Below are 24,794 nucleotides of genomic sequence, written 5' to 3'. Positions count from 1 at the left end.
ATAGCTCTCCAACCTCCGGAGGACTTTGGAACCATAAATAGGATGGAGTAAAAACCTAGGCCCTTCTGACCGGAAGGGACCGGTTGAATGGCTCTGATGGACAATAGATGAGAAATGGCCTCCTCCATACGGTTACAATCTGAGGATGACCTGGGAGAAGGGCAGGAAATAAAACGTTTAGGGGGAGGAGAAATAAATTCTAGAAGAAGGCCTGTTTGAACAGTGTCAATGACCCAAGGGTCCTTGGAGGTGAGACGCCAATTAGAGGCGAAATGAGCTAGGCGACCCCCTATGGGAATAGAGGTAGGATTACCATCTAGGTTTTTTTGAAGCCCTGTTAGAGGAAGCTCCCCTTTGGAAGCGAAACCCTCTACCCCTGGAGTTCCTACCTTGGGAACGAAAGCGGGGGGAATACTGACCTGGAGATCTCTGGTAGGAAGCCGCTTGATCTTGCTGGCGCCCTGGGCGACGAAAGGACTGCGTTTTGGTAGCCTTTTTTGTGGTTGGACCCAAAACTTTCTTCTTGTCCGTGGTTTCCGTGAGGAGTGGATCCAGAAGATCACCGAAGAGAAGGTCGCGCTTTAAGGGACCCTGGGATAACTGCCACTTTTGGCGAACTCCCGCTTGCCAAGGGCGAATCCATAGGAGTCTTCTTGCCGTAGTAGAAGCTGCAATAGCCTTAGCAGAAAACCTAGTAGATTGCAAGGTGGCATCAGCCACGTACTGGGCAGCTGCAAAAACCTTGTTGAAGTCTTGTTGACCTCTCAAGTCATCGGGAGGAATATGCTGTTGAAGTTGGCGAAGCCACAGCAGCATGGCTCTGGAGAAAAAGGAAGCCGCTGCAGAGCTTTTAGTGGCCCAGGAATCAGCGGTGAATCCTCTTTTGAGCATTTGCTCAATGCGCTTGTCCTCTGGGCGAAGGACTTCCTCCGCCTCGCCTGGCACAGCCGCTGCCGAGTGAAGAATCTTGACAGGTTCATCCGGTTTGGGAAAGGATAGAAGCTCTTCATAGGAAGAGGAAAGTTTGTACAACTTTCTGTCCTTGGTGGAGGGATTAAGGCCAGAGGCTGGAAATTCCCACTGTTTGAGTAAAGCATCTTTAAACAACTTAGGCATAGGAATTACCTCATTATCCTCCTGTTCCTCTGTGAAGTAAGGTAAATTCTCCTCCGGGGGATCAGTGGAAGTGGAGGCTTGTTTCTCCTGGGCCGCTAATCCCGTAGAAGTTCTAGCTTTGAGGAGGAGAGATTTGAATAATTGAGAAGGAAAAATAGTAATAGGAGGAGGAACCTTTATTTGGGATTCCTCATCATCTGATAGGCCTTGAAAGGCATCCTCATCATCCTCTATATCCTCATATTCATCCTGGGAGGAATCTGAATCATCCTGAATAGGAGCTCTGACCGCTGGGGGAGAACCCAAGGGGCGGGAGGAGCGAGAAGGAGGAAGAGGTAAGGGAAGCTCATTGATGGTGGAGAGTTTGGCATCAATGGCTTTGGACAACACAGCAAAAATAGACTGGAACTCAGGAGGTAAACTGGAAATGTCAGCAGAAATGGCAGAAGAATCCCTAAAGGCCTGGGAGGATCCTGGCTGGGGGGAATCTTCAATAATATCTGGTTCCTCTGGACCTATGCCCCATAGGTTAGGTTGGGGTCTGTCTAGGTTTGGCTCATCCAGAGATAACACAGGGACCCCAGAAGGAGGCAGACTAGAAGCCTCTGGGGGGTCTTGACTACTGATTACTTGGGCCTGCACTTTCAAACGTTTTGCTGATTTGTCATGGATTTTTTGTAGGGCTAGGTCCCTTCTCTTCTCGGCCCTGGTGACCTTGGTCGGGGGGCGGGCCCCTGGAGAAGAGGAGGAAGAGGCCTGGGGGATACTAGTAATTTCATCGCCTGTAGGCCTGGCCTCTCTGGGACCTTTAGTTGTGCCTCTCTTGGGAAAAGTAGCCATAGTCTGACAATTAACAGAAGACAAGGCTGAGCCAATAACTGAATAATAAGGAGAAGAATTTCAAGGACTTCCCAAGAGGAAAGGATCCTGCTTCGAGGCCTCGAAGCTGCTGAAACTTGAGGACAATCTGGGCAAACCCAGAGTTCGTGCCCCCAAACCCAGCGGGGCCAGCCTCCCTAAACTTTATAATTAAGTAAACCAAGGCACTCTGGTTGGAGGCTTAGCCGGTGGAGAATTTAGCCTGGGACCCCCAAGGCCCGCTCCGGGATCCACGCGGTGGACTGAGGCCTACACGGCTGGCAGGGGGCCAACACGAGAGGCCTAGATTTAAAAAGGGCGCGAAGGCCTTCGCGCCGAAAAAGATCGCTGCGTAAAATTTCTTAAAGGGGAAGCGATCGACTAAGTCCAGGAGACTAGAAGGCGTCTCACTCCGCAGGAGGTATTTCTTAAGCCCTTAAATATTTTTGTATACAATAATAATCAATAATTCAATTGGTAAATACTTGCACCAGGACCTCCAGGCCAAAGGATTAGAAGAATCCACAAGCGGCCGCAGGAATCGTAACCGGCAAAACCGCCGGGGGAAAACGAAACCGCAACTTCTCCCAAGGAAAAAAGCCTAGCCGCTTTTTTTCTTTTTTTCTTTTAAACGGCTGGCGCAATTAGTGCAAGTAAATAATAAAAGACAATAAATCTTACTACTTTTTGAAGGAAAAGATCGAAGGGAAGGTGTTAGAATGTTGAACGAGCTATCACAATACAACCGCAGGATATGCGAACTGAGCGAATTCTGGGGAAGGGGCGGATCCGGCAAGCTTTTTTAATACTAGGCTCAGTTCCACCGGATTGGACATGAGCAACCCATGTGACTGCTGGACCCGCTCCTTCAGTACGGAGAAGAACTCTGTCCTGTTTTGTTTTTTCTATCAGATTCTTGTAGTTTTTCAACAAAGGTAGATCAGAAATGATAGCTGCTAATAGTAGCTCAGAAAATTGCTTAAATGTAAACTACTATCAAATGTTGCTTTGAAACAAGATATACTATTCTATTTTTGTCACTCATCTTGAGCACCAGATTCAGTATTAGATTCCACTGTCAAATTCTGAGATATCTTTGGGCCAGTTGAGCTTTTCTACACCTCAGTGAAATTATGCAGCCAGGATTAGCTAAGTTTTCAAAACTAGACCCAGAAATCTAGATGAGAAGGATTGTTCTACCAAACTTAGTTGATATGTGATATTTATACTGAAAGCAGCAATATTGGTTTTGAAAATTACGGGTAAGTGACATTTGTGACAAGTGTTTCTCTGCAAGACTGAATGGTCAAACTAAATAGGAAAATGTTCATGGAAAAACAGATGGTCTGTTGTACAAACTGAACTTTGCTTGTGTGGCCTTGACGAAGTCCTGGTATATTTCAAATCTATATTGGAGTTGCAAGTAAAAGAAATGTTTTTATATACAGCCAATGCTTTTGCTTTAAATCAATCCCATCTATCTGAAGTTTCAAATGTCTAATTATTTCTGTTTATAGGTTTGCACAAGTCAAAACAGTGACTTGTTGCACTGGATGAAAGCAACATGTTGTCCTACCTTGCAAATTGCTCAAAAGAATATTAGGATTAGAACCAACTTCTAATGAGCAAGTGCAAATATGGATTACATAGAGCCTCTGCCCATTGTTAATAGTTTTGAATACAGTATAAAAATATCCTCTCTACTTTTGTGACTATATCATTGCTCTTAATTTCTATATGATGTAACACTAATCCAAGTTTACTTCCATTCATTGTTTTCCAGGAAAGAATATAGCATCACTACACTACACTATTAGCACAGGGGAAGAATAATCCTGGAAAAACTAGACAGCTTATTAGTATAAGAAAAAAACTTGTTAGACTCACACAAACAGCATCTGTCTGTTGGTTTCAATATGCTTTTTCCAGGAGAAAAGGCACCACTAAACTTTGGGGGCCTTGAGATTTATATAGGCAATTATAGGGTGCATTTTAGGGCCTTGAGTACATTTATATAGGCGACAAGGTGTTCTTGACATCAGGAGTGTGGTTTTTTTGGATTGTGAGATGTTTGTTTACTAGAATGTAGTGAACAGTCAAAAATGATTAATAAGACATACATACAATTAAGCATAAAGTTGCCTCCAAACACAAGTTAACATATTGTTTGAAAGAAACTGTACAACCCCATATGGTTTGTCCAATTTATCTTCATTTCGGATATCTTGATTAATAAACATATCTGTTTTGTTGGGTGGGAGGGGGCAGGCAGATTATTGGCTATTTCACTTGCTTTCACTCACAGCTTTATCTTCAGTAAATACATTTACCGTACTTTATTAGCTTAAATAAATACTAATTTAGCACTGATGTGTGGACTATCCTATAGAGCTTCTGTGTTGTTATGGTGGTTAACTGATATGTATGCATTTGTAGAATATGAATGTGTTTAGTTACAATGCAAGACTTTTTTCCCATTTCTAGATGCTTTCAAAAGCACCACTGGACAGCATAACAATCTCTTAAGTCTCAAACCCGAGTTTCCCCCAAATATTTTTAAGCTTCAATTTCTTTTGGGATAAAACAAAGAAAACCTGTTATTGTAATTACTGTAATATCAGGTGACACTTTGAATTTCTAGTGTTTTAATGCAACAGCATTTCTCATTCTGTGTTAGCTGATGAGAGAAATGATACTACATCTAATTATTTCCAAGTGCTTAAACTTTAATGTGATAAAAGACTTATCTTACTTGTTTGTAATAGTGTGCAATAAAATATAACAGATTAAAAACTGAGTGAGGGAGATAAAAAAGAAAAGAAAGATGCCTAGAATTTGAATGTTTTAATTTTGTATTATTTTTGGATACTGGAAAACATCAATATTAGTTTTTTAAATGTGTCAGTATTATTTGGCTGGAGTTGTATAAAATAAAAATATAATTAAAATACCCAAAATAGAAAAGTTTCCTAGAAAACTGTTATTACGGTGACAACAGACAATTAGCTCCAGGATTTGAAAACTGCAGTTGGTTAACAAAAAATAGTAATAAATAAAAATCAATGTAAAATATTTGGAAATTCCGATATAGTGCTATGAATTTTCAGGTCTACTTTTTCTTTGGTAAAGAAAGACTCCAAGCAGGCAACAATATCAAAGGAAACTGGCACCAATTTAAGTATTTTTAATTTTCTTACAACCACTTAAAACGGTCATGAAGTACCACAAAGTTATATACATTCATTTACAGAACAAGTCAAATAATCTAAAATATTTTAAAACCCTTTACCTGATGCACCTAGGGAACAAAGAAGGTGCTTCAGTAGACATTTTATGTGCATATCTTCTACTTTCAAAATTTTACCCTTGGTTCACACACGCACACACATATATTAATTAAAGTAAAAATACAGCAAGCAGAAAAGACAACACAATATACATCTTTAATCTTTTTTAGAGCAAAGCAGGAAAGTGCATGTCCAATGAGCTATTACAACTAAGAAATATGCTGGCAGTACCTGCCTTAGAGGCTCTTTCAAGAGGTTTTGATTGTCTATGAACATTAAGGGAACAATCAGAACAGAAGAGAAGATGAGTGCACAATGGATTAAACAAAATAGCAGCCAGAGAAGCTGATAAATACAAACCTTCAGTAATTATAAGGTATATAAGGCTCCATAGGGCAAACAAAATGATACATTTTTCATCCCCGAAAATCTATTTAAAATCAATCTTATTTCTGTGAAATTCGAAGTGTCAGGGATTCCAGATTCTAGCTTTGTAAAGACAAATAGTAGAACTTTGAATTTATTCACTGTTCTCTCCTGCATGGAATTTGGTTTTTATGTTTTTTTAAAGAATCGGTTAAAAGAATATAAATAATACAACCTACTTGTGAGGAGTAAACACTGCTCTGGTGCTTCTCCAGAGTTGATAATGTTGAAACATGATATATACGGTATATAAAAAAAGAATTCACATTCATGGCCTTCAGTATACAATCCATTTGTTATAAATCCAAGTCAAGGGAAGTGGGGTTAGATTGCTGCACATGCAACAAATACCATTAAATTATAGATATAACATAGTTTTTAAACTAGTTTTATCCTTTCAAAATCCATTCTGACCTCTTACCCTTAAGGCTGCCTTCAAATATAAAGGTCATTTATGGATATTTTGGGGAGACTTTAATACCAACATAAGCACCTGGAATATAGTGAAATTTACACCAGTGAGGTTTCCAGGCAATGTCAGTTTCTTTGTGCTTAGCAACTATTGGATATTCTGAACATTTTCACAGCAGACAACTATCTTAGACAAAGCCAAAAATGGCTTTTAAAGACCTTCATTTAAAATGCTGAATTGTATATCTGCTAAAACATTTGGCAGTAAATCTTGAGTGAACTCATACAATGTTATAGTATTTACAGAAAGAAACAAAATGGCTGATATCCTGGCTTTAGATTTTACATTTTGGCAAACATCTTTTGCAAATCCTTTTATTTAACTCTTAACTGATAAAGTTTTGTTAGTAATACAAAACCAAACCAAAACAACAATGCAAAAAACTGACCTTGGAAAATTGTGTGCTCGATTCAGTAACTATATGAAATATTGGATTGCTTCTTTTTCCCAAATATTTAGAATCATAAAAATGGCAACTACACAGAAGAAAATTACAGAAGGGATATTTTGCAGATTCAAAAAAGTAGCTTGTGTTTGGGGGGTGTTTGTACCTCCCCAATTTTAAAGTGTTTCCTCAATACAGAAATCATGAAAAAATCTAGTTTGCTGCCAGTTTTTAATAATTTTTAATGCTTTTTCGATAGCAATTAGCACCAGAGGTCTGAAAACATGTTTACCTTTCCATTCTCTGCTTTAGGTAAATATTAATGCAGGCCTTGAAACCAACATAATTTTTACTAGCTAGAATATCACTGGCTTTGTAAAAATATACAATGTTATCTAACTTTGCAGACTTTCCTTAATCAATTTTAATATTCCAGCAGGCTTTGAATGTCATATCAGTAGCAAAGCAGGTAAGACTGGCTGACTCATCAGGGCAATAACAGGAAAGAGATGAATGATTTATAGATTTAAATTACATTATACGAAACTTAGATCATATTTCAGAACTATATATGGAATATTTTACAGATTGTGTTAAACCTTTTAAACTTCAATCCACAAGACATGCTTTAATTGGCCTCAAGAAATGAAATATATCCCATTTCTCACATGTTGCATAGAAATGATTCATTCAAAGTAACAAGTAATGAAAGTATATATATATATATTGGGAAACCCTTCATGGTTATACTAAGACCAAAATGATAGAACAAGACTGGAATGTCAGCCTATAAATATAACCTAAATAAGCCAGCATCTATTTTACTGGCATTGAAAATATTACTCACAGCAATATATGGCATATGAAAGCTTTACTTGAAAAACCCTGAAAATCTTAGACATACAAGTGTTGAACACATGAATGTATTCCAATTGGAGCTAATTAAACAAAGCAAGAATTACACAGAGCCTGATATTTGTTTTTGTTTTTTTACAAAAATCCCCAATATTCTTTCTGATGCCAAACAGGCATTTATACTTTCACACACATGCATGTTCTTATAAATAATGGAGCATCTGAATAGCACTAATTTCAATATACAAATCTAATTGCAAACTTGGCCCATATGTTCAGTTACATAATATTTCATGTATCACCTACTTTGAAACCTGATGCATGAAATCATTCTCTCTAGAATTCCATATAGCTAAATAAGTTATGAAGAATTTTTTTTTCAAGATACCACATCCTCTCTCTTCCTAAAATATGCCCTCCAACATGACTCTCCCACAAGTCACCAATGCTTTGATCTAACTTGTGAATAATAAATACTCAATGGCTGAAGCCACAATTTATGTATGTAAAGGGTAGAAATGCAGAAACTGCTCTGGTCCTTCCAGCTTCCATAAAACCTAGTTTTCCATTCAAAATATGTTAAAGCAGCAGCTTATTCCTGCAGTTGTGGGTAGCAGCTCTTTATATCAGATCAGCATATTAAACTATTGAACTCAGTTGAGTTCTCTAAAAACTCCATCTCCTAATCATGTGTATGGTATGCCACAATTTTTCTTGTATTATACTTTAAGAAAATCGAGTTCTATGGGTGCATTTACAAAACTGTTAACAATTGACAAATTTAGTTATTTGAGAACTGGAAGGAGCTCTGCATTTCAATTCATTCTGCCAAGGATGCAAATTCCATTTAAGGAAATAAGAATAAGGGAAGACCATGTAATTTTGCCTAAACAGCTACATATTTCTTAAAAATATTTCCGGTGTGTGGCAATATATTTGTGCAATTTTAGTTTGCCCTCAGCACATATTAATACCCACAATTTCTAAGTTTTCCCTTTCTACTTTTATCTGCAACACAACAGGCACAATCTTCATTTATCGGTATTTCTCCATAATAAAGAATGCTATTACTTCAGTCTGTGACTATCCTGTAGCTGCTAGAAGCTATGATTCTGTCAGGACAGTAGCTGCATCATTCTTTTACTTGACTTGTAGCCTTTTTTTGGTTTTAGAGGTAGAGAGCAGGCTCTAAAATAAAGATCAGAAATAAGCTACAATTTCACTTTTACGCTTTTGGCCACACCACGTATCTTGGCAAACAGCTAGTCTACTCATTTAAATTATCTCAAAGACTGAAAAAAAAATAAAAATAAAAAAGAGGACGGTCATTCGGCAAGCGGCAAAGAGATGCTCATCATCTGCCTACTTTGCCACACGCTGTAAATTCTTTCTGTCCATACCACAACTGGAGGATTTTTTTCCCTCCTCACAAAGGATATTTAAATCATCTTTTATTCATAAAAAAGCCCTGATGTACAGAATGAGTAAGTACTACTTTTTTAAGCCAAAAGACAGCTGCAAAGATAGTTAGGATTGCATTAATATTTTGCTCCAAGTATTTTCCCCAGTCAAAAGTGCAAAACTATAAAGCCAGTTCATAAGCAGTTTCCATCTAACCCTTCTTGGTTCTTCCTGCTGAAGGAAAAGCAGGTTACTGCGCTTGTGCTTCAAAGTTTCAGGTTCAGCTTCTCTTCATCCTCCTGTTTTAGTTGGCAAACTGCTGGTAGAAGGCAAATTTAACCCTTTCAATGTGATGGCAAAGTTTAATGGCTGGGCCAAGTTTCAAGTCCATACACTCCTGAACCGTGGGAAGAGTGAGCAAGAGAAGGGCCTGCCCATCTATTTCCTATCAAAGGAAAAGGAAGAAATAGCAGTCAGCATTAAAAGTGTTGTTTTTCCAAACCATTTAAACATTTCATTAATGCAATACAGATAGTCTCGAGCTTTGAATTTTGTAAAGGGAGCCTGTCCAGTCCATTCCTAATCCAACTATTCGTAGGAGTGAATTGCATAATTTGAACACGATCATTCCCAAAAAGAATATCGCTAAAATATGGGGCTCATTAAGTGTGTATCGAAAGGTGGGAAAGGCCATGGCCAGCCTAGTGATGGAACAGGCCACCTGCTTCAGACCACCCTGTTGGGTTTAACTACTCTACTACATGCTTGCACTGTCTTGTAAACACATCTCTATGGTCAGGTCGCAATTAACTGACCAGTGTGTCACCTTTCGATGACCAAAAGGGGCAGATGCTCTGCAGGCTATATAAACCTCTGCAGAGTAGATGCTCCCCCCTTCTCTTCTCCCTCTTCTACCTTCTTCTTTTGTGTGTAATCCATTGTCCTCGGCTGAGGACACATGTGTGAGATGAAATTCAAAGCCATCCTCACACATGGGACCATCCAGAAGTTATTAATATGGACTGGAATATAAACTTATCTGCCTGCAATCTATCAATTGCATGAATCAACATAATTGTAAGTAAAGATTGTATTTTCCATCTTTATGAAGGAGTGATCATTCATTGCTAACAAATGGGATTCTGAACCACGTGTTATTTCTTGCCATGCTAACTTTGCAGCAAATTAAGCCAGCTGAACTCTGCTAATACAAATAATATTAATAATAATTAAAATACACAACACACCCAAGGCCTCCAACCCACTGAGATACCTCATTCTTCCTCCCTGGGGTTCCCAAAATTGCTCTCACCTCCTACTGTCATGCCGGTTCACTTATCTAATGAAGATTTGTCTTCTCTCCAGCCTCTCTATTTCTTTGCCTGCTCCCTCCTTTGTCATCACTTGATGAAGGCTTCACCAACCAAAAATAACCAGAGGTCCATGTGCGCCTTTCTGGAGCCCCTTTCTCACTGCCAAAGAGCTTGATGCAGCCTTTGGCAACAACAACAACAAAAGGCATGGAGGACTGCGCACGGCATTCTGGGTCTTTCTCCTGCTTGATGATTGCTTCCTTCTAGACTTTGGCAGCCCTTTGCAAAAAGTCTTTGTCTGCCCTCCAAAGCTCCGCTGGTGCCAACAAAGGCAAAGGATTGCCAAAGCCTACAGGGACGTAAACTCCCTGCTGGCTTAGAAATAGAAAGCTTTCCCTCCGTTTACAATTATCCAAGCCTCAATTCGCAGGTAGAGGGCGAGATCAAGTGAGATCAGTAGCATGAGATCTCGCGCTAGTGATCTCGCCATTATCTCGCAGTATTTTAGGGCTGTTCTCTGCAAATGCACCAAAAGCCTGAAACAACGAAGCAAGCAAAGAGACCGTGACAGAGAGGAGATCTCAAGGTATGTGAGTCTCCACAGGCGGAATGCCTGTGAAGACCCGGTGGTGTGTGTGAATAGGCAGGATGAATGTGGCAGTGCTTCTGCAGTCATTCATAAAGGCGAACAACTACTGTAATATTGCAACATTCATAATTTCGGGACGTTCATAAATGTATTTGTTTATTTGATTTTTTTAATGCCGTCTTTCTCCTTAGACTCAGGGCGGCTTACAACATGTTAGCAATAGCACTTTTTAAAAGAGCCAGCATATTGCCCCCACAATCCGGGTCCTCATTTTACCCAACTTGGAAGAATGGAAGGCTGAGTCAACCTTGAGCCGGTGATGAAATTTGAACCCCTGACCTGCAGATCTAGCAGTCAGCTTTAGTGGCCTGCAGTACTGCACTCTACCCACTGCGCCACCCCAGCTCTAAATGCTAAATGCTATGGGGCTCTTATCACATAACTTCGAAGGTTCGTTACTCAGAGATTACTTGGATAAAGAAATAATACAGTGGTACCTCTACCTACAAACGCCTCTACTTACAAATTTTTCTAGATAAGAACTAGGTGTTCAAGATTTTGTTGCCTCTTCTCAAGAACCATTTTCCACTTACAAACCCGAGCCTCCAAAACGGTAACCGGAAAAGGCAGGGAGAAGCCTCTTTGGGGCCTATCTAGGAATCTCCTGGGAGAAAACAGGGCTGGAAAAGGAGGGGATAAGCCTCTGTGGGGCCTCTCTAGTAATCTCCTGGGAGGAAACAAGGCCTCCAACCACCCTGTGGTTTCCCCAATCGCACACATTATTTGCTTTTACATTTATTCCTATGGGAAAAATTGTTTCTTCTTACAAACTTTTCTACTTAAGAACCTGGTCACGGAACGAATTAAGGTCTTAAGTAGAGGTACCACTGTACTTTGTTAAGAAATTACATACATTGTAGTAACTAAAATAAACTGGATGTAAGGAGAGGAATAAAATGAACAAGAAAGATGGATATGGCATCAATATAAAATAAGATGTGTGGAATTCTCTAACATGCTGGGTAGGGAATTCTGGGAATTGAAATCCATGTATCTTAAAGATGCCAAGGTTGAGAAACATTGGTCTAGTCCAAGGAAAGGCAAAGTTGGCTCTTCTACGACTTGTGGACTTCAACTCCCAGAATTCCTGAGATAGCATGATTAGCATGATAGCATTTGCACTCAAAAAGATTCTCAACTTTTCCTCAATAATATGTTATGTGCCATTGATCTGAGAACCCTATTATCCGGCACTGTATCAATTCTTTTATCCTGTCTATCCATGTACTTTTCTTGGTGAAATACAGGAGCAGTTTACCATTGATGTTTCCTGCACAGTATAAAAGGATGTCTTTGGTGTTATCATTAAAATTATTACCTGACTTCTAATATCATCCCATAGCACTGCTGTCTAACAGAGGCTCCTGCTTGCTTTAATTGGCAGCTTCTGTGATTTTCACGACTTAGGTGATGCTGCTGAGATTACATACACTTGGCATATATTCCCAGCATCCTTTGCATATATACCTCTATCCGCCCCAATGAGGCAGCACAGTAGGATTTTTCATGTGATTCTGGGTTAAAACTTTACCTATTAACAATCAAATGTGCCAGCTTTCAAACTGAAAAATACCATCCCTGCTCATTATAAATTGACCCCAAAACATGGTAATATTTTACAGCGGTCAGACATTTACTTTCTTACTGAGTCCAAAGAGAGCAGCATTTAGAAAAGATCTCATCTCAGAGAAATGCTCTTTTTTATAAAGGTTTTTATGTTTTTGTATTATGTGTATTCTCCCTTTGTATTATAAGAATCTTGTGAGATAGACAGTTATATGAATACGTTAATTTACATTAAGTAAACTTATATATACCGACATTAAAGGAAAAGGCATAGTGACAAAATTAAATATATGGCAAATGGTTGCACTTAGTCCAAAGAAAATCTTACCTTCCCATTAAAATGTTTCCAATAATTTATATGTGTGTGTGCACGCATATGTATAAATTACATATATGCATGTATAACCACAGAGGTAAAAATGTCAAAATGTTATTTTAGTTGACATAATGGTTTAATGGAATCAATTATCTATGGCCAATAATAAAACATACCTGATCCAGAAATATTCTAGCTAATGGTGCACAATCTGTAGATTTAAGGAACCGCACAACATCTGCTACACTCCATTCCAGAGGATTGCTGTCCAGCTGTAATTTTTCATCAACTTCTATCTTTATTTCCTAGACCACAAGACATAAAGGCAAAACTATACATTTTTCTTCCTTAGAGATATCTTTTCCAGAACATAAAAATGTTCTATGTGAGTTAGAAGATCCACTGATCCAGTATTCTAAAGGTAAAAAGAAGTCCTATTGTTGAGGCATAACATATGCATTGTCTTGAAAACATGACAGTGAACCTGGATGCAGAACATATAGTACAGGTAGTTCTCCGCTACAATTGAACTCACCATTTCTGTTGCTAAGCGAACAGCTCTTAAGTGAATTTTACCCAATTTTGCAACTTTTCTTGCTACAGTTAAGTCAATCACTACAGTTGTTAAATTAGTAATAAAATGAATCTGAGCCGGAGCCCCTATAGCCAGCTATGTCAATGTTGGGACCCTGGGGGGAGAGCTAAACCCCTCGGGGCAGAGCTATGGGCAAGCTCTGTGTAGCTCGATGCCACGGGCAGGGGCTACAGCGAGAAGAGTCAAGGCTTATGACCACAATCTTCCCGGCTGTCAGCTGTCAAGTTAGAAGCTGCAGAAACAGCAGCTCATAATTGAAGAAATTCAGTAATCAGACTCTGAATCCAGAAGGAGATGATGACCAAGCCACGTCTGTCTAGACTGAGTCATAACTGGGGATTCCAAGCAAGGCGGAGCCCCTAAATTCAAATTAACAGTCCCCTTAGCTGATTGGACAGGGTCAACCCATTCTGGATAATTCCACCCACTATGGAGAATGTCAAATTCTCTCTCTCTCATGCACACACACACACATTACTTGAGTGCACATGAAAATTAAGAGATACAAAATTGTTGATAAATGTATTAAATTCAGATATGACAAGGACTAGCACATAGGCCAGAAAGGTGCATTCTCCGTACTGAAGGAGCGGGTCCAGCAGTCACATGGGTTGCTCATGTCCAATCCGGTGGAACTGAGCCTAGTATTAAAAAAGCTTGCCGGATCCGCCCCTTCCCCAGAATTCGCTCAGTTCGCATATCCTGCGGTTGTATTGTGATAGCTCGTTCAACATTCTAACACCTTCCCTTCGATCTTTCCTTCAAAAAAGTAGTAAGATTTATTGTCTTTATTTAATTACTTGCACTAATTGCGCCAGCCGTTTAAAAGAAAAAAGAAAAAAAGCGGCTCGGTTTGTTTCCTTGGGAGAAGTTGCGGTTTCGTTTTCCCCCGGCGGTTTTGCCGGTTACGATTCCTGCGGCCGCTTGTGGATTCTTCTAATCCCTTGGCCTGGAGGTCCTGGTGCAAGTATTTATCATTGAATTATTGTTTATTTATTGTATATAAGGGCTTATAAAATACCTCCTGCGGAGTGAGACGCCTTCTAGTCTCCTGGACTTAGTCGATCGCTTTTCCCTTAAGAAATTCTACGGAGCGATTTTTTCGGCGCGAAGGCCTTCGCGCCCTTTTTTTTAAAAAATCTAGGCCTCTCGTGTTGGCCTTCTGCCAGCCGCGTAGGCCTCAGTCCACCGCGTGGATCCGGGAGCGGGCCTTGGGGGTCCCAGGCTAAATTCTCCACCGGCTAAGCCTCCAACCAGAGTGCCTTGGTTTACTTAATTGCAAAGTTTAGGGAGGCTGGCCCCGCTGGATTTGGGGGCACGAACTCTGGGTTTGCCCAGATTGTCCTCACGTTTCAGCAGCTTCGAGGCCTCGAAGCAGGATCCATTCCTCTTGGGAAGTCCTTGAAATCTTCTCCTTATAATTTAGTTATTGGCTCAGCCTTGTCTTCTGTTAATTGTCAGACTATGGCTACTTTTCCCAAGAGAGGCACAACTAAAGGTCCCAGAGAGGCCAGGCCTACAGGCGATGAGATTACTAGTATCCCCCAGGCCTCTTCCTCCTCTTCTCCAGGGGCCCGCCCCTCGACCAAGGTCACCAGGGCCGAGAAGAGAAGGGACCTAGCCCTACAAAAAATTCATGACAAATCAGCAAAACGTTTGAAAGTGCAGGCCCAAGTAATCAGTAGTCAAGACCCACCAGAGGCCTCTAGTCTGCCTCCTTCTGGGGTCCCTGTGTTATCTCTGGATGAGCCAAACCTAGACAGACCCCAACCTAACCTATGGGGCATAGGTCCAGAGGAACCAGATATTATTGAAGATTCCCCCCAGCCAGGATCCTCCCAGGCCTTTAGGGATTCTTCTGCCATTTCTGCTGATATTTCCAGTTTACCTCCTGAGTTCCAATCTATTTTTGCTGTGTTGTCTAAAGCCATTGATGCCAAACTCTCCTCCATCAATGAGCTTCCTGTACCTCTTCCTCCTTCTCGTTCCTCCCGCCCCTTGGGTTCTTCCCCAGCGGTCAGAGCTCCTATTCAGGATGATTCAGAATCCTCCCAGGATGAATATGAGGATGTAGAGGAGGATGAAGACCCTTTTCAGGGCTTATCAGAGGATGAGGAATCCCAAATAAAGGTCCCTCCTCCAATTACTATTTTTCCTTCTCAAATATTCAAATCTCTCCTCCTCAAAGCTAGAATTTCTACGGGATTAGCAGCCCAGGAGAAACAAGCCTCCACTTCCACTGATCCCCCGGAGGAGAATTTACCTTACTTCACAGAGGAACAGGAGGATAACGAGGTAATTCCTATGCCTAAATTGTTTAAAGATGCCTTACTCAAACAGTGGGATTTTCCAGCCTCTGGCCTTAATCCCTCCACCAAGGACAGAAAGTTGTATAAACTCTCCTCTTCCTATGAAGAGCTTCTATCTTTTCCCAAACCAGATGAACCTGTCAAAATTCTTCACTCGGCAGCGGCTGTGCCAGGCGAGGCGGAGGAAGTCCTCCGTCCAGAGGACAAGCGCATCGAGCAAATGCTCAAAAGAGGATTCTCCGCTGATTCCTGGGCCATTAAAAGTTCGGCAGCGGCCTCCTTCTTCTCCAGAGCCATGCTGCTGTGGCTTCGCCAACTTCAACAGCACATTCCTCCCGATGACTTGAGAGGTCAACAAGACTTCAACAAGGTCTTTGCAGCTGCCCAGTACGTGGCTGATGCCACCTTGCAATCTACTAGATTTTCTGCTAAGTCTATTGCAGCTTCTACAACGGCAAGAAGACTCCTATGGATTCGCCCTTGGCAAGCGGGAGTTCGCCAAAAGTGGCAGTTATCCCAGGGCCCCTTAAAGCGCGACCTTCTCTTCGGTGATCTTCTGGATCCTCTCCTCACGGAGACCACGGACAAGAAGAAGGTTTTGGGTCCAACCACGAAAAAGGTTGCCAAAACGCAGTCCTTTCGTCGCCCAGGGCGTCAACAAGATCAAGCGGCTTCCTATCAGAGATCTCCAGGTCAGTATTCCCCCCGCTTTCGTTCCCAAGGTAGGAACTCCAGGGGTAGAGGTTTTCGTTTCCAAAGGGGAGCTTCCTCTAACAGGGCTTCAAAGAAACCTAGATGGTAATCTTTCCTCCATTCCCATAGGGGGTCGCCTAGCTCATTTCGCTTCAAATTGGCGTCTCACCTCCAAGGACCCTTGGGTCATTGACACTGTTCAAACAGGTCTTCTTTTAGAATTTATTTCTCCTCCCCCTAAACGTTTTATTTCCTGCCCTTCTCCCAGGTCATCCTCAGATTGTAACCGTATGGAGGAGGCCATTTCTCATCTATTGTCCATTAGAGCCATTCAACCGGTCCCTTCCGGTCAGAAGGGCCTAGGTTTTTACTCCATCCTATTTATGGTTCCAAAGTCCTCCGGAGGTTGGAGAGCCATTTTGGATTTAAAGAAACTAAACCTATTCATCAAATATAGGAAGTTTAAGATGCACTCCTTGTCTTCTATTTTGGCCGCCATTCACTCGGGAGATTTCATGGTCTCCTTAGACCTCACTGAGGCCTACCTTCACATTCCTATAGCCAAATGCCACAGAAAATGTTTACGTTTTTCCTTTCAAGGCAGGCATTTCCAGTATAGGGCGATGCCATTTGGCCTTTCCTCGGCCCCTCGGGTCTTTACAAAGCTCTTGGGGTCCCTGGCGGCCTATATCCGGGCGTCTCCCATCCACATTTTATGTTATCTTGATGATATTTTAATTCATGGGAACTCCCTAGAGAGAGTGAAATCAGACCTTTCTGTCACCATGTCAGTCCTTCAGGACCATGGGTTTTCCATCAACTTTGAAAAAAGCCACCTCCAACCTTCCACTTCCATTCCTCACCTGGGATCCATTATTGATTCAAAATCTTCCCAGGTTTTTCTCTCTCCCGAGAGAAAACTCAGTATAGTGGAGTTAATTTCTAACATTTTATCTAATCCTTCAGTATCCATAGTTACTCTATCTTCCCTTTTGGGGAAGATGGTGTCATGCATAGGCATCATTCCCTGGGCTCGCCTTCATGCTAGGGAACTCCAGTGGCTTCTGTTGCCTTTTCAGAGATCGGGGCACAGCAACTCAAATCGACGCATTGTCATCCCACTGAGTGTTCGCAGATCCTTCAAGTGGTGGAAGTCTCCGGCCATGGACAAAGGATCCCCGTTCAGGTGCCCGGATCAATTTGTCATCACCACAGATGCCAGTCTATCGGGATGGGGCGCACACGCCCAGGGGATGATAGCCCAGGGCACGTGGTCCCCGGAGGAAGCTTCCAGGCCAATCAATTGGCTAGAGTTAAGAGCCGTTTCCCTGGCTCTGAAGCATTTCTCTCCTCGCATTCCCAACCGGCACGTTCTCATTCTCACCGACAACATTGCCACAAAAAGCCATATCTGCAGGCAGGGGGGCACGAGATCCAAGGCTCTCATGAGGGAGGCCCTCAAGTTGGGCCTTTGGGCGGAAAAACATCTCCAGTCGCTCCTAGCCGATCACATCTCGGGGAGTCTCAACGTCCAGGCGGATTGGCTATCCCGAGCAACGATAGACCCAGGAGAGTGGAACCTCCATCAAGACCTGTTCCATCAAATCACCCTCAGATTCGGCCTACCAATTCTGGATCTCTTCGCGACCAATGCGAACGCCCAACTCCCTCGCTTCTATTCCAGATTTCCATCCCCGGGAGCGGAAGCAATCAATGCCCTCAGGAGTCCATGGCCTCCAGGCCTACTCTACGCATTTCCTCCAATTCCAATCCTCCCGGACGTGATTCACAAGGTCCTCACCGAGAGGGCCCGAGTAATCTTAATCGCCCCTCATTGGCCCCGCCGGCCCTGGTTCGCGGATCTCCAACAGCTGTCCGTCCAGGACCCTTGGCGACTCCCCGTTTCGGGGGATATGCTGCGGCAGGGGGCCTCTTTCCATCCAGACCCGGAGTGGTTCCACCTCACCGCTTGGCTGTTATCAGGAGAGATTTAGAACTGCGTGGGCATGACCCCGATTCAGTGGAGGTCATTTTAAAGGCCAGAAGGGGCTCGACCAATCGAATCTACGACCACACGTGGTCCAAGTTTCACCAGTGGTGTCTACAGGAAGGTCTCTCCCCTCTGTGCATCCCCATTCACAGAATCATTTCCTTCCTTATGCAAGGCTTCCATAAAGGACTTTCCACCAGCACCCTCCGGCGTCATCTGGCAGCCATTTCATCTGTCCTAGGAGGTCCCCGCAGACAGCCTCTCCGATCCCTCCCTGAAGTTCAGGAATTCCTCAAGGGCATAGCCAACCTCAGACCTTCCAAGGTCCACAGGTATCCATCCTGGGATTTGCCACGGGTTCTCCATTCCCTCACGCAGGCACCATACGAACCCCTAAAATCGGCGTCCCTCAGGTACCTATCCTTTAAGGTAGCTTTCCTGGTGGCTATTACCTCTGCCCGACGCATTTCGGAGCTGGCTGCCCTCTCAATCAGGCAGGACCTTTGCCAATTCCATCAGGACAAGGTAGTCTTGCGACTGGACCCCACCTTCTTACCCAAGGTCAGTTCCATGTTCCACAGATCTCAGGATATTGTCCTACCTTCCTTCTGCCTCCAACGAGACCATCCCTTGGCAATTAGATGGCACACCCTGGATCTCACCAGAGCGCTGAGAATATATATCCAACGCACAGGACCCTTTCGGAGGTCAGAAGCACTTTTTGTAGCCTATCATCCCAGAGTCATGGGGGCCAAAGTGTCTTCAACAGTAATAGGCCGTTGGATCAGAGGGACTATATCTAAGGCCTATGAGTCGGCCTCCCTCTCAGTTCCAAGGAACATCACTGCGCATTCCACCAGGAGCGCAGCCACCTCGGCCGCTTGGGCGACTCAAGCCCCGTTGGAGGAGGTCTGCAAAGCAGCCACTTGGGCCTCGCCAAATTCCTTCATCAGGCACTACAAAATTGATTCTTATGCTTCAGCGGACGCTGCCTTCGGCAGAAGGGTACTCCAATCCGTTATCTCTCACGATAACAAGCTAATCCCACCCTAGGGACCATCTATTGGGTATGTCCCATGTGACTGCTGGACCCGCTCCTTCAGTACGGAGAATAGGCGTTGATTGCTTACCTGAACGCCTCTTCTCGTACGGTGAGCGGGTACAGCAGTCACTTCCCGCCCTTGTATGTGTCTTCTTTACCTTTCTATACCTTTCTTCCTCTAACAATGAGAGTTGAACACTACAGAGCTTCACAACTGAGCCTAGTCTATGGATTCGCGAATTCTGGGGAAGGGGCGGATCCGGCAAGCTTTTTTAATACTAGGCTCAGTTCCACCGGATTGGACATGAGCAACCCATGTGACTGCTGTACCCGCTCACCGTACGAGAAGAGGCGTTCAGGTAAGCAATCAACGCCTATTTTATGTGCTTTAAATAGCAAACAATTAGTTAAGAAATAAAGGTCAATCATCCATCTTTAAGTGTAAACTTAATTCCTGGAGAAAGGAAACAATAAGAAAATTGGTTCCTCAGATTTTTTTTTTAAAGCTTAGCTTGACCAAGTGAAATCACCCCCATCCCTCAAATGGTGGCAATTTAGGAAGAGAAACGTTTAAGGGAAATTGTACAAGTTTTGCAGCCAGTGAAATATCCTGCCAAGCTTGCTAAGTTACAGAGTAGATAGGTCTAGCAAACATTTGGGGGCGGGGAGAGACTTGCTGAAAGAAAGAGACTTGCTGAAAAACTTGATGATTATTATATGTTTTAAAATCAAAATATACCTTTGGTGAAGGTGGCCTATTTTCATCATCTGAGAAAGAAAAAGTCCGTAGTTTTCTTTTCCGTTTGTCCCGGTCTGGAGCCCCAAAATGAGACTGCTCACTCTGTGTGGGGGAAGATGACTGTGATTTCTTCTCTGATACTTCAGATAGTTCCTCCTGATGCTCAGAGGTGCTGTCTTCAGTAAGGGACTCCTCGTCTATCTCATCCTGATCATCCTCATCTTCACCTCCGCTTCCCTGAGAAACAATACAGAACCAATCAGAGTAGCAGGGATTAGCAACCTCTTTATCCCACAATCTCTCTATACAGACTTGCATATTTAATCCATTCCCCCTAGTTGCCTACTTGGGGAGATCCCACTGGTGTGTTATCTACAGAGGTAGAAGATCGCTGCTTCTTATGAACGAAGAAGTTTTTCCGTTTTTTTCTTTTCCTGTTTGCTTTTTTCATGCTTGCCTCAATGTTGCTGTGGATACTAGGTGGTCGGCCAATCCTTTTGTTTTTCCGCTTTCCATAATAATGGGCTGCAGGTGGTTAAAAGGGAAAAAAAAGAGTCATTCTCATGGAGCACAATTCATCATTTGTTAGTCCTTAAAAAGATAAGACCTTAGAAGTACTCTTATTATATATATAGAGAGCTTATTTTGGTTAATGTGCAACCTTTACATTACTGTAGTAGAAATGATGGGGTATGCCTTAGGAAAAATAGCAGAGTATTTACAAAAAAGCAGGATGGGCTGTCTGCCAACTTACAAGTTAAACTGGTCTACAAGAATTAGGATTCAGATTTCTTAACAGTTACGCTACTGTGAGGTGTAATCATAGAGAAGATACATTTTCCTCAAAGGAACAAATAATACAAAAAAGGGTTATCTGGAGGGGATATCAAACAGCACTTTACTTTTTACTAAAATATGAAACAAACAAACAACAAAAAAATAGCTTTCAGAAATTTTAGTGACAATGGTTGGATTCACATATGCACTTAGCCATAATATAGATTTTTGCTACGCTTGTTGTGTGAAACCAGCATCATACTGGATTTCTCCATTCAGTAAGAAATTATCTAACCCTTATGAGGAAGAACTGCAAGATTATCTTTAAATTAATATATATATATATATATATATTTCAATTTAATGCCATCATAATTTGATTTGAAATAGTGTAATGTCTGAAGCCCAGAATGTGGGCACTTCATGGTGAAGTAGAAGACCATTAATCATAAATGGTATCCATGATTTAGTTTGTATTAAGTGGCATTAATTCATGGGCCAGCATGTTATCCAAACAACTGGCTGTAATCTATAGGTTTTGTTTCTGTTTACTGATAACCCTAGGCAATGCCAACTGGCAGCCATTATAAAGCTGTTGGGATATTGTGTATTTATTGAAAAATGCTCTTTTTAACTGCCTACAGGTTTTGGAGCAAATAAAAGCCAATAATGCAATTACTTACTGTATTTGGTTTTTGTTAGAACAGAGCAGTTCTCAGAACATTTGTCTAGCACCATTTGGGGGCCAAAAAGATTTGGACAACATTCCAGTTTGATGCAGGTCTGCCTGCAGAAGTCTGCAACCCGATCAGCTGTTCTTACCACCTCCACTGTAGCTCGGTAGCTCTTTCCTTTATATCTGTAGCAGAAGAAAGTTTCATCAATAAGGAAATGCAAAAGTAAACACAGAAGCACAGGAATAACATGAGGTGACTTCATACAGTACAGTAAACAAATCAAGATTACCATATTATGGCTTATAGCCCATAGCTTATGCTACTTCGATTGATAAACCGTGGCCTATATCTGTGCAAGTCCAATAAACTGTAGCTTATTAAATAAATAATTATTAAACAATGGATTAAAATGTGAGTCAAGCCAGTCCTAAACATAAAGAGAGGAAGAAATCTAAGTAAATGGGATATCCCCATGTGTTAAATTTCTGGGTTTAAAATAAGTACCAGTAAATAAATAAAATGCTTGTTTGTTTATTCATTTAGATATACGAGGATGTCCAATTCCATGCTTACTTTGGACAGCACAGGAATAAAGACAAGTACAGGAAAGAAAGTAAATATTCTATGAGGGTGTGAGAACTTCCATTTCCTTGATAGTTGCCCAAAGAAAGGCTTGCTTATGACTTGTAACTCCTTACAAGCTTTCCCACTGGCTCTGCTTGTTGGATGCTGGCAGAAAGACACAAGTCCCAGTCATGTGAGGTTCTCATTTACCGATGCACAATTCTTACTTAACAAGGAAAGGGATTGCCATCTCTGTGATGTGATCACATGGCATCATGCTTTATAAGCATATTGGTTAAAGATGGAAATTCTGGTTCCTGATTACATTGTGAACTGAGGACTACCTGAATATGTTATTGGAGTTTTTATGTTCTTTTTATATTATTTCCCTTGTTTGCACATTAAAGCAATACCTGTGTTAAAAATGCTTGCCTTTTTGGTTTATTACAAATATTATAGCCGCCAGCTTTTCTCTTAAGAAAGGAACATCAAAGGATCTGAAGGCAGCACTGGTTTACTAGCAATTATTCCAGACAACAGGGAAAAGAGACTAACCCATTATCAGCCAGAGCTGAAACAGTTGTAGTTCCTGAACTACTGAGGTCTTTTTCTATTTCAGGTATTATTATGAGAAATAAAAAAAAGTATTATTTTATTAAGTCACTTTCAAAGCAAAAGCAAATAAAAGAAATTGTAATAACCCAGCCTTTCATTCCCTTTCTGCTTGAGTAAGCCTCTTAACCTTTGACTGAATAAATAAATCAGTTGCTTAAGGCAGACCAAAGATGGTTATTAAATTGCTGTGCTTGTCATTTCCATGTAAAAACAGCTTTAGCGGAGCAGAGGGTTTAATTAGGAAATACTAAGATGAGACTAGCAGCTTTTCCTTTCCCACCACCTCCCATGCAGCCAACCAAAACCTGTTCCTCCAGCCTAAATTAAATTACAGAATGGAGAGAATGAAAGGGGCTAGTTGGTCTGTCACAGGTTTTATTCCCCTGGCAGACAGACAGTCCTGAATCAGTCCTGATATCTCATGAGGCTTTGTCAACCCTTCAAATGACTTCTAATATGAGGACAATTTTTATCTACAATTAGGATTTCTACTGCAGCTATAAAACACATTATCCTGGCAGCTTTTGATTTTTAAGGATTGAGGAGGGGGGAGGATAGCATACTGATAAAAGTCAATTCGTGCAGGAAAGTTCTAGTATACTTGGAAAGTTCAAGCTTCTACCAATTAAGTCCTGAAAGTGCTATGCCAAAACTGTGGTTAGTATAATTAATTTAGCCCCAATAACAAAAATATAGATATATGGAATATTTTACTTTGCTTTCAAAGTCTCCCCATATCCATGCCATGAAGCTTCTTCATCTAGTTGTATTTCTCTAAGGACACGACTCGGTTTATAAGCAGCATTGATCAACAAAGAGAGAACCTAAATTCAGAAAAAGAGAAAAATAGATGTCATATTAATGTGACCAATAAGATTTATTTTAATATATTATTGTGGCTTAGCTGTTTAACACTATTTATTTGACCATCATAACAAGTTTGCAACAATAAAGGCAAAACAAACCTTACTATTAATTCCTGCAATTTTCTTCGAAAAGTTTTGGAAGAGGAGTGCTCTTACCTCCTTCCTAGGGCTGAGAAAGAGTGACTGGCCCAAGGTCTTCCAGTATCCTAATTTTATGTCTAAGGTAGGATTCAAATTTGCAACCTCCCGCTTTCTAGCCTGGTACCTTAATTACTGCACCAAACCTGCTCTCAACCATGCACTTAACAGTGTATAAAATCTAGTAGCATTCCACCCTCAGTGTAATACAATGTTTTTATTAATTTTCCTCAGTTTTATTCAGGAATTACTATAAAATAGTTTCCTAACAAATGGCCTTGTATTTGATCTAAAACACTTCATTTCTATTCACGTTTCATTTTTAAAATATACAGCATATATAAAATATATTTAAATTATATTTTAACATAAATGTGTATTCTTAATGATTAATAAGAAAAGTATAGAGTTTGGAGGACACAAGCTTCTTCCAAGCAAAATATCTAAGACTAAAATTCTAAGACTAACCATGCTGTCTGCTAATGGGAGTAATAGTCCCAATAAATCAAGAAAGCAATAAGGGGATGATGGTGATGGTGCTAAGTATGGTGCAGATGACAAGATGGAAAAAAGGTTGTGAAGAGAATTTCACTGAGCAGGAGGATTACGGGACTGGCAGAGAAGATAAGTAGCTAAGCTGTGAGTGAGTTAATGAAAGGGAATGTGAAGAAATTTTGCAAGAGGCAATGAAACAGCAGAAGCCATTTATTACAGAATGAAAAAAAGGGAAAAAGCATTGCTGGGGTTGATCAGGATGGATTTAATAAAGAAATATACACTTCCCCACCAAGGAAAATTCAGAAAAGACCACTGACATATAGATCTTGAATACTGAATATGACTGCTTGAATATCATAAAAATAATGGAGCCATTCTGAATCTTGAGTACTAGAGTATCTGACAATGTTGCCAATAAGAAGCATTTACCAATGACATCTAATGTGTATCTGAAATTCCCAAAGGTGGCTATAATAATCTGGGATGTTCTCAAAGGATTATAGATTTGTCATAACAGATCCAATTACCAACTCATCAAATTTGGTATTTTGCCTTGGGCAGTTTCTGCTGCTACAAAATCCAGTCCCTGATACATATCCCCAACACCCATACATGCCTTAGGCATTTCCAGAAAACAGAAAATTAAT

At 41.3% G+C, this 24,794-nt stretch overlaps 1 protein-coding gene across 3 annotated transcripts in view; it reads right to left on the bottom strand.

Moving 5' to 3' along the window:
• Positions 1–5,143: 5,143 nt before the first annotated feature.
• The window catches only part of SFMBT1 (Scm like with four mbt domains 1), a 132,904-nt gene continuing 113,253 nt past the window's right edge, over positions 5,144–24,794 (bottom strand). For 2 of the 3 annotated variants that reach the window (XM_070738636.1, XM_070738637.1), the window contains exons 16-21: positions 23,360–23,469; positions 21,473–21,648; positions 20,359–20,537; positions 20,013–20,249; positions 12,821–12,949; positions 5,144–9,245 (exon numbers count right to left, since the gene is read on the bottom strand). In XM_070738636.1, coding sequence (XP_070594737.1) covers positions 9,105–9,245; positions 12,821–12,949; positions 20,013–20,249; positions 20,359–20,537; positions 21,473–21,648; positions 23,360–23,469 — 972 coding nt within the window. In that variant the 3' untranslated portion in view covers positions 5,144–9,104. The remainder of the gene's footprint in view (positions 9,246–12,820; positions 12,950–20,012; positions 20,250–20,358; positions 20,538–21,472; positions 21,649–23,359; positions 23,470–24,794) is intronic. The other variant, XM_070738638.1, reaches the window with a different exon arrangement.

The sequence above is a fragment of the Erythrolamprus reginae genome, chromosome 2 (genome assembly GCF_031021105.1).
Source record: "Erythrolamprus reginae isolate rEryReg1 chromosome 2, rEryReg1.hap1, whole genome shotgun sequence".
Classification (NCBI taxonomy): Eukaryota; Metazoa; Chordata; class Lepidosauria; order Squamata; family Dipsadidae; genus Erythrolamprus; species Erythrolamprus reginae.
Note: the sequence above shows the minus strand (reverse complement) of the source record. Positions and strands in the feature narration are given on the sequence as shown.